The sequence below is a fragment of the Morus notabilis genome, unplaced genomic scaffold, assembly GCF_000414095.1.
Source record: "Morus notabilis unplaced genomic scaffold, ASM41409v2 Scaffold565, whole genome shotgun sequence".
NCBI classification, from domain to species: domain Eukaryota; kingdom Viridiplantae; phylum Streptophyta; class Magnoliopsida; order Rosales; family Moraceae; genus Morus; species Morus notabilis.
Genome location: NW_010363644.1, coordinates 56,436 through 65,777, shown reverse-complemented (window position 1 = coordinate 65,777; position 9,342 = coordinate 56,436). Strand labels below are relative to the sequence as shown.

General features: G+C 39.8%; 3 protein-coding genes across 3 annotated transcripts; all 3 read left to right on the top strand.

Moving 5' to 3' along the window:
* Positions 1 to 526: 526 nt before the first annotated feature.
* Positions 527 to 4,903, top strand: LOC21385474 (proline-rich receptor-like protein kinase PERK1). The gene is made up of 8 exons (XM_010104756.2): positions 527 to 1,270; positions 2,079 to 2,636; positions 2,781 to 2,867; positions 2,993 to 3,063; positions 3,183 to 3,259; positions 3,597 to 3,744; positions 3,929 to 4,090; positions 4,387 to 4,903. The coding sequence occupies exons 1-8, from the start codon at positions 697 to 699 to the stop codon at positions 4,786 to 4,788; spliced, it is 2,079 nt and encodes a 692-aa protein (XP_010103058.2). The 5' UTR covers positions 527 to 696; the 3' UTR covers positions 4,789 to 4,903.
* A 1,546-nt stretch (positions 4,904 to 6,449) lies between these two features.
* LOC112092815 (D-3-phosphoglycerate dehydrogenase 3, chloroplastic-like) lies at positions 6,450 to 7,039 on the top strand. Its single transcript, XM_024169886.1, has 2 exons — positions 6,450 to 6,481; positions 6,697 to 7,039. Exons 1-2 carry the CDS (start codon positions 6,450 to 6,452, stop codon positions 7,037 to 7,039), a joined length of 375 nt encoding a protein of 124 aa, XP_024025654.1.
* Positions 6,700 to 8,562, top strand: LOC112092816 (D-3-phosphoglycerate dehydrogenase 1, chloroplastic-like). Its single transcript, XM_024169888.1, has 4 exons — positions 6,700 to 7,031; positions 7,643 to 8,019; positions 8,104 to 8,214; positions 8,364 to 8,562. Exons 2-4 carry the CDS (start codon positions 7,702 to 7,704, stop codon positions 8,472 to 8,474), a joined length of 540 nt encoding a protein of 179 aa, XP_024025656.1. The 5' UTR covers positions 6,700 to 7,031; positions 7,643 to 7,701; the 3' UTR covers positions 8,475 to 8,562.
* The last annotated feature ends 780 nt before the right edge of the window (positions 8,563 to 9,342 follow it).

The window sequence follows — 9,342 nt, the reverse complement described above, 5'->3', positions numbered from 1 at the left end:
TAACGGCTAAATTAAACTAGAAGTTAGAAAAAGAACTCCCTTTTAATATATTTTTTTAATGTGAACACATGTATATTATGTAGAGTATTGGACCCCACAAAATATAATATTAAATTTGGTCATTGTGGAGATGGACCCCACAACAGAATATCGTAAAGTTGGTGCAAGACTATTTCCAAATAAAAAAAATGAAAATAAGCACATGAGAAAGCCGTCCCCAGTACAAAATAAACAAATAATAAATTAAATAAAAAAACTTAAAATAGAGAATGAGCCCAAAAAATTATCCAAACCAACCGAGTAAGGGACGGAGAAACGCGCGGGCCAATCGTGTGGGTCCTACCTTAAGCCTTTACCAGTTCACTTTTAACTCATTTGGCTTTTGTGATTGTTCCCCACGACAGCTTACCGAGCGTCGCCGTAGCAGATGATTACAGCTCTTTCCTTCTTCCTTAATAGTCTACCACCTTCCCAATCCCATTGCTGAAAATGCGAAACTAAAAAACCAAAAACAAAAAAAAAAAGGGGCATCCTTTCCCTCGTTCTCTCTCTCTCTGGTACAAACAGTCGCATTCTCTTTCTCTCTCGCTCTAAAAAGTTGGAGAGAGAAAGTTGTTCCGCCGAGAGGCCAGACTCGAAAGAGAATTATCGACGGTGTAAGCTCTTAGCTGGTCTTGCTTTGGCCGACAATTTCTAATGTCGACGCCAACTCCGGGATCTTCCCCGGGGCCGTCGTCGCCGCCGGCGACGAACACCACCTCTCCTCCGCCGGCGACGAACACCACCTCTCCTCCGCCGGCGACTCCGAGCGCGCCGCCTCCATCGACTACAGCCGCGCCTCCGCCAGCCACTCCCTCTCCACCGCCACCTCCAACCAAAACTCCCTCTTCGCCTCCGCCGTCGACGACTCCATCCCCTCCGTCGTCCACTACTCCGCCTCCGACCTCCTCTGATTCTCCGCCGCCGCCGTCAACAGACTCTCCGCCTCCGCCTTCCTCGACGACGCCGTCGAATCCGTCGAGGTCTCCGCCGCCTCCACGCTCTAGTACGCCGTCGAATCCCAGCCGGAGTCCTCCTCCACCGCCTAGCTCCTCATCTCCCTCTTCGGGAGGGGGCTTGTCTACCGGAGTCGTTGTCGGGATTGCGGTAGGTGCGGTGGCGATCCTTGTTTTGTTCAGCATTCTGTGCATTTGTTGTTCGAAGAAGAAGAGGAGGAGACGCGAGGAAGCTTACTACGTGCCTCAGCCGCCGCCGCCTCCTGGACCTAAAGGTAATGGCTTTTTCTCTCATTCAAGGGAAAAAAAAACTTGAAAATCCGTCCTCGCGACTCAAGTGTGTTAGGTTTTCTATTTCTATTTTGGTTTGGACTTTACTTTGGATTCCCGAAATTACCAACTTTCTAGGCGTATAATGGTATAATCATGAGTTTTCCAGGGAAACCTGGGAAGCTTTCTTTGACTGAGAATATCAGTATCCTTTGTTAGATCTCAGCTTTTCGCTCGGAGAATTTCGTTCATGATTAACATTCTTTTGAATTTGATCTTTTTTTTCCCTCATTACTGAAACTGGTAATAATATGCCTGATTTCCTTGAATGAGAATTTCTCAACTATGAATGCTTTCATCCTCAAATCTTTGTAGAGTTATCTTTCAACCTATAAAATGTAGAGAGTTTTATTTATTTATTTATTTATTTATTTATTTTTTTTTATAAATTGCATTTTAATGTGGGGGCCAAAATGTTATTATTATTTTCTGTTTTCATCCTCAAAAATGTTTTTTTTTTCTTTTTTTTTTTTTGCTGTTCGTAAAAATGATCTCTTTTTTTTTTTTTTTTTTTTTTTTTTCCGTTATTAAAGTTGTGACTAAAAGAAAATACTTCTGAGAGTCGTGAGATTATATAATGACGCACATTAACAGACATCTGGGAAGAAGAAAAACTGATAAGCAGATGCCTGATAATAGGCAACTGCAACTTCCTTTGTGTTTTTGCAAAGATTTCTGTATTGTTTTATTATTTTTGGCTTTTTACTGCCGTTTCAAGATACTCCCTTCACCTTGTTTATTGCTGCTTTCCAGATAACTTTTATGGCAATCCACCAAATCGCTGGCAACAAAATCCTCCCCCTTCGGATCATGTTGTCATGCCAAAACCATCTCCTCCACCAGCAGTTGCATCACGTCCTCCGCATTCTCCGGGATACGCTCCCAAACCGCCACCGCCGCGTCCAGCTTTCACAAGCAGCAGCGGGGGCTTCGGTTCCAATTATTCAGGATCTGAAAATCCTCTTCCACCACCACCTCCGCCAGGCTATAACTTGGGTTTCTCGAAGAGCACTTTTACCTACGAGGAATTGGCATTGGCAACAGATGGCTTCTCAGATGCCAATCTCCTTGGACAAGGCGGGTTTGGGTATGTGCACATGGGAGTTCTTCCAAATGGAAAGGAAATAGCAGTGAAGCAGCTCAAAGCTGGAAGCGGGCAAGGGGATCGTGAGTTTCAGGCAGAAGTTGATATAATTAGCCGAGTGCATCACAAGCACCTGGTTTCACTTGTTGGTTACTTCAACACTGGATCACAGAGAATGCTTGTTTATGAGTTTGTTCCGAATGATACTTTGGAGTTCCATTTACATGGTATTTTTTCATTGTCTTGTTGCAATGCTCAAACTTTTTTTGTTGTTATGGTGCCGGTTGCACTTGGATTATGATTAAAGATGCTCACGGTTATTTAATTTTGCGTATTTGGTACTGGAGTCTGATGGATTATTCATGTTTCAGGAAAAGGGAGACCTGTCATGGACTGGCCTACAAGATTAAAAATTGCTTTGGGCTCTGCAAAAGGACTGGCATATCTACATGAGGATTGTAAGTTCTCTTTCTTTTCGCAAGCAAGGATGCGGGTGATAAGCATGCAATCACGACTGCGTTTCCTGTTGTAAAGACAAGGTTGAATTTTGTGATGATTCTCTTTTTAAAAACTGTGTATGCAGGTCATCCTAAAATCATTCATCGTGATATTAAAGCATCTAATATACTCTTGGATTTCAAGTTTGAGGCCAAGGTAATTCATTAAGATATTCAGTGTACTCCTAGGCAAATTTTGTGTTAAGCCTTGGAAAAGCGTGACGTAGAGCACTATTACAATGATCAGGATATCTAATGTAGAATCTTTTTTGGCAGGTTGCTGATTTCGGACTTGCAAAGTTTTCTTCTGATGTCAATACTCATGTCTCAACCCGTGTGATGGGAACTTTTGGGTAAGGCTTTTTATCTCGACAACCTAGTTTTGATAGTTATCTTTAGCATAAGATGTTTAAAACTGTCTCGTCTTCTCAGCTATATGGCCGTTCCTTTGATATTATGAAAGTTGCGATCCTTGTGAATTAGTTACTATGAGTTAGACATTACTATGTACATGCTGTTAGCTCTTGATGCTTTTCATGATTGTCACCGATTGTCATGATACATTTGTCTACGCATGATCTGTTTTGTCTATAGACTGACAAGCTTTATGAATTATTTGATGCCCGGGGTAGTGGTGACTGGTATGTGATTCAATTAGAGTTCATGTTTAACCCTTCTTGCTTCCTGCAGGTATTTGGCTCCTGAATATGCTGCAAGTGGTAAACTCACAGACAAGTCAGATGTTTTCTCCTTTGGAGTCATGCTTCTGGAGCTGATTACTGGACACCGCCCTGTTGACGCTACCCAATCTTATATGGAGGATAGTTTGGTAGATTGGGTAAGTAGGATATTACGAAATGGTTGCGTGCATAAATGATTTGTGTTCTTGATCCCCCAAAAGTTTTCTTTTCACCTCACGGCTGGGTACTCTTTTGGAATGGATTATGGCAGTAGGGTTCCAGGACCTCTTTTAAGTTCTTGATACATTTTTGAAATAATAAATTCCCTTGTTGGTACTGCAGGCAAGGCCGTTGCTCAATCGAGCTTTGGAAGACAGAAAATATGATTCTCTGGTTGATCCTAGGCTTCAAGATAACTTTGATGAAAATGAGATGGCCCGCATGGTCGCTTGTGCTGCAGCTTGTGTGCGTCACTCTGCACGACGTCGACCACGAATGAGCCAGGTGATGTTTCCTTCACAATTAACTCAAATTTCTTTCCTTCAATTGTGGCGTTGGCACTAGACCGACTGCATATATAACACATTAAAGTACAGCAGTTCCATTTGTTGTTTGACGAGGTCCAATTGGTTTTCTACTTCTATATAACACATTAAAGTACAGCAGTTCCATTTGTTGTTTGACGAGGTCCAATTGGTTTTCTACTTCTATATCTTTTCAAAAGCCTTCAAATGAATACACAACTTTATCCCCTCTATTCTTACATTTCAACTTCGTCTGACATTACATGAAACAAGCAGATAGTTCGCGCTTTGGAGGGAGATGTGTCCCTTGCAGATCTTAACGAAGGAATCAGGCCTGGACAAAGCAATGTCTACAGCTCCTATGGAAGCTCGGACTATGACACAAGCCAATACAACGAGGACTTGAAGAAGTTCAGGAAGGTGGCATTGGGAAGCCAGGAATACGGTGCAAGCAGTGAATACAGTGGACCGACCAGTGACTATGGCCTGTACCCATCTGGCTCGAGCAGCGAAGGCCAAACCACCCGAGAAATGGAGATGGGAAGGATGAAGAAAAATGGTCAAGGTTTCACAAAGGAAGCTGCATCCGGCTCAAGCGGCGAAGGCCAAACCACTAGAGAAATGGAGACGGGAAGGATGAAGAAAAATGGTCAAGGTTTCAGAAGGGAAGCTTTTTAACATCGTAAATTTCCCTTCTTCTCTGTAAAGATTTCCCTTATTCTTGCTCCAAAGGACCGTTCATTGCAAAAATATCATGTTTGATTGATATACACGAGTTTAACACAATTTTTTTCTCTCCTCTTTGCAATTATTGTTCTCTCTTGAGTCTCTTTTTTGCCCATGTATTTATTAGTGCTTACACGACAGATTCACAGGAAAGCTTGTGCGATTCTTTTATTTGTTGCTAAAATCTTGTTTTGTTTACATCATATTAGACCCTATCCACTGATGCTAATATGTACAACTACTGTAAAGTCGTTTCTACCATTTCCTTTTCAATTGTTTTACTTTTTTTTTTTTTTCATCATTTTATTTTTCATCACTTTTGGGAAAATGGGTTCGTAGTAGAATCTTCGTCCGTGACGGAACCTAGGGAAAAGAAAAAAAAAACATAAAACGCGTAATACGCTTTAAATGGCAGATCCATTATCAATGAAAGTCAATATCCCAACATAACCGGTGCTCTATCTTATATATTTACTTTGTCAACCAAAAAAAAAAAAAAAAAAAGTCACGGGCGAACCAAATGAAGCAGATGGTGTTCATGTTTATGTGACAAAGTCAAACAAAGCTCAAAGTGTCATGCATTATGCTTAGAATAATTGAACGTGACGGGAGCATTTAGCTTATGAAGAAGATGAGGGTGGAAAACAGCTCATCTAGATTCTTTTAGATCATTTTCTTGGGCTAAAATGCCAAACAGTTATGCATATGGCTTTCAGCTTTTTTCAAAAATTTTCTTTGGTCAATACAAGAAGATAAGAAAAAAGTGTGGCTTAAGTGTTTGTAACATTTAAAAAAGCTTAATGAGTCAAAAAAAAATCTTAAAATTGTCTAATAAACAATAAAAGTATATGAATGAAATTTATAATGCCTTAATAAAAACTCTAATACAGATTTTAAAATTTATTTAAAAATATATTTTTTTTAAAGACGCATTAATTAAACACTTTTAAAAATAATTTTTTAAATATAAAAAGTCAAAAACAGTTTTTAAAAAGCTCTTTCAAGCATACCTAAAAGAGTTGGACCGGGACCTCTCTGCTTGTGCTTTATTTTTCTGCAGTCCTTCTGGTAAAGTCAGAATCAAGCATTGAGATAAGTGCGAGTGCGATGCCAATATCAAATGCCCCAAAAAGGAGAAAAGAAACAAAAATTCATCGTCACAGCACGATTTCCTCATTTAAAATCTAAAAAAATATTGTTGGGGACCATTTGGATTCTTTCTTTCTTGATGAACATTGTACAATTTGGACCTTTCAGCAAAAGAAAAAAAAAAGAGTATATTTTGGACTTGGACAAGGGGACTTCTATCAACTAGATTAAATTTGGGAAATCTAAAGAAACGCCCTCTCAATAGAAGGGTATAAAGATTTTTCAACATTAGCCTCGTTCGTTTCGCTGATTTTAGTTTAAAATTTGAGTTGAGATATAATTTTATGTGATAATTTTTTACTGTAGTAAAAAAATTAAATGTGTATGTTTATAAGAGCTTTTTATTATAACAAAACTTGAATTCTAAACTCAAATCAGCGAAGCAAACGAGGCCATATGATTACGATTTTCATTTTGACTTTCACTTTCATTTTCACTTTCTCTTATCATATATCAACTTAAACATGACGGATATAAAAGAATTAGAATTAGGGGCGTAAGAATTGAACCTAAATCTGACTAATTCGTCTGATCCGACCTGAAAATATAGGGTTATATTTTTTTTTTTAAATTTCGGATTTAAATAGGCTCAACCCAGAATTTGCCGGTTGGGCCGCGGACCGGGTAACTTTTCACCCGAGTTGCCCCGACCCGCCCGTGTAAGTAACCATAAGTTCCAGTTTTCTGTTTTCCTTCCTCCTACCCACCCAGTCCCAGACTAACCCGTCCCGCAATATGTTTTCCTTGCTCCTACAACCTCTCCCCCGAGGAGATCTGCACCAAGATCTCGCTCTGCGACGCCCTCATCGTCCGCAGCGGGACCAAGGTCAGCCGTGAGGTGTTTGAATCCTCCGGAGGCAGGTTGAAGGTCGTCGGTAGGGCCGGCGTGGGTATTGACAATGTGGATCTGGCCGCCGCCACCGAGCATGGCTGTTTGGTCGTGAATGCGCCGACTGCCAACACTGTCCCCGCCGCGGAGTACGGGATCGCTCTCTTGGCCGCTATGGCTAGGAACGTTGCCCAAGCTGACGCCTCCGTTAAAGCCGGTCAGTGAGTTTTTCTTCTTTTTTTTTTCTTTTCCTTGTCTTTTTTGTTAGTTTTCGTTTTTATTTCAATATCTTGAACTTTATTTTCTTTAGAGCATTTCGTCGAGCAGTTTGTATGCGGCGCAAGATGCTGTTTGTTTTGGGAATTTCGTTTGATATTTTTCAGTGGTAGAGTTTGGTTAGTGTCCCTAGGATAACGAAACAGCTTTCATGTTTTCGATGGTGTAATGTGACGGAAAGATTTCTCGAAAATGCAAAAGATTCTGTTTTGACTTTGGAGAGCATGAAAGGTGCATTAAAAAAATCATTAAAAGTATTTTTTTTGCTTGTCTCAAAAAATTAGAGTTTGTTTAGATCTGTTTGGCTTTTGGTTACAGTAGTTTGTCTAAATATAGTAGGCAAGAAATGGTGTCAGCAATTTTTTGGTTTCTCTCCATTTCAAAGATCAGTTCCATTTTCCCTGCCTTTGATATTCAAGATGGAGAAGCCGACCAATTTTTGTGATTTGCACGCCTGAAGATTATCAACTGATTGAGATGCAACGTTTTTTCTGTTGTACCGTGCCTATCTCAACAACTTACTGATTTAGATTCTTTATTTGGTCGATCCAGGCAAGTGACAGAAGAACAAGTATGTTGGTGTATCGCTTGTTGGGAAAACACTTGCGGTTATGGGTTTTGGAAAAGTTGGCACTGAAGTTGCCCGGAGAGCCAAGGGACTCGGTATGCATGTTATTGCACACGATCCATATGCCCCAGCCGATCGTGCCCGTGCAATTGGCGTGGAACTTGTGAGCTTTGATGAAGCCTTATCCAAAGCGGATTTCATCTCATTGCACATGCCTCTCACGCCTGCCACATCAAAGTTTCTCAACGATGAAACTTTTGCAAAGATGAAGAGAGGAGTCCGCATTGTTAATGTTGCTCGTGGAGGAGTCATCGATGAAGATGCCCTAGTGAAGGCGCTGGACGCTGGAATTGTTGCACAGGTGTGTGTGTTCTCAATCAGAAGAGTATACATGCTTTTGCTGAGGAAAGTAAATAACATAATCCTTTTCTTTCTTCCACTGTAGGCTGCCCTTGATGTTTTTACCGAGGAGCCACCAGCTAAAGACACCAAGCTTGTACTGCATGAGAAAGTCACAGCAACTCCTCATCTAGGTGCCAGCACTATGGAAGCACAGGTAGTTTAAATGAACAGATTTAAGATCAGTGATGTCTATATTTCTTGTCTTCTTATTACCCGACCTTACTATCTTATGTAATGCTTGGATTTGTCATTCGTCAGCATTTGCAAGGTACTGTTATTTTTTTAATCTTCATTTTTGTGCAGGCGATTTTCTCTTTTGTGGTTGGTTCAAACAATTTGTTCTGCATGAGCTCAAATTGGATCAAAACTCAGCTTCTTTTAGAAAATTTTTTTAGTGCTAGAAAACGGAGTTGACCTTTTCAGTTCGAGTTGCATCCATGTGATAATTTGAGATTGAATGTATAAAGAAACCATTATATTGTAGCTTCAAGATTTTATTTCATCCCCTTGTTGTTTATTCTTTTGGACTGTTAAAAGAGGTATGAAGTCATAGATTAAGATTAGTTTTCACCAATCCGAGTAACCCGAAAGGTTGCGGGTTTGTAGACTTAAGAGAGTGTCGCGGCTCAAAGTCGGGTCGGCTTAATTTTTCGGCTCAACCCGATCTTACCCGGCCGATTTACACCCCTAATTAGAATGACACAAAATTAAAAGAGTTAAGAGGGTGGGTTCAAATTTTATCTCAAAATTTCTAATTGTCTCCTTAAAATATCATTTCTATAAAAACTTCAAAATGAGGAGATTTGAACTCTATATCTTATTAGAATTAGGTGTGAACTTATCATCAAGCTAAACCTCCGACCAATTGTCGTTATTCATGTTTGTGTAACTTGCACACATTAATTACATATACTTATATTGGCTCCCACATTTAATTTTGTTGGTGGCTTTACGTTTGTCTCGTAGAATTTTGCATAAAATCCTGTGAGATCAACGCAAGGCGTTAGAATCTTGAAAATGATATTATATATATATATATATAATATGCTACATCTTGATAGTAACATAACCAAACCGAATGACATTGGAGAGAAAGGGAAAGAAAATTTTATCTGTGTGTGTTCTTCCCCCCCCCCCCCAAAAGAGTTGTTAATACGCGAGTTTTGTGCTCAAAAATAAAATTGTCAAATTTATTCATCAAAATGAGTAATAAAAGTATGGTTCAAAATAGTATCCTATTTTTTTATTTTATTTTATACACTACCAAAAAATTTATTTATTT

What these genes read in the sequence shown, in the direction of transcription:
- LOC21385474 (XM_010104756.2), top strand. Translation starts at nt 697, where the DNA reads ATGTCGACGCCAACTCCGGGATCTTCCCCGGGGCCGTCGTCGCCGCCG. An exon ending in GCCGCCTCCTGGACCTAAAG is followed by an intron (nt 1,271 to 2,078) that starts GTAATGGCTTTT and finishes GCTGCTTTCCAG; the next exon opens with ATAACTTTTATGGCAATCCA. An exon ending in CGTGTGATGGGAACTTTTGG is followed by an intron (nt 3,260 to 3,596) that starts GTAAGGCTTTTT and finishes TGCTTCCTGCAG; the next exon opens with GTATTTGGCTCCTGAATATG.
- LOC112092815 (XM_024169886.1), top strand. Translation starts at nt 6,450, where the DNA reads ATGACGGATATAAAAGAATTAGAATTAGGGGC. An exon ending in AAAGAATTAGAATTAGGGGC is followed by an intron (nt 6,482 to 6,696) that starts GTAAGAATTGAA and finishes CTACCCACCCAG; the next exon opens with TCCCAGACTAACCCGTCCCG.
- LOC112092816 (XM_024169888.1), top strand. Translation starts at nt 7,702, where the DNA reads ATGGGTTTTGGAAAAGTTGGCACTGAAGTTGCCCGGAGAGCCAAGGGA. An exon ending in ACGCTGGAATTGTTGCACAG is followed by an intron (nt 8,020 to 8,103) that starts GTGTGTGTGTTC and finishes CTTCCACTGTAG; the next exon opens with GCTGCCCTTGATGTTTTTAC. An exon ending in CCAGCACTATGGAAGCACAG is followed by an intron (nt 8,215 to 8,363) that starts GTAGTTTAAATG and finishes ATTTTTGTGCAG; the next exon opens with GCGATTTTCTCTTTTGTGGT.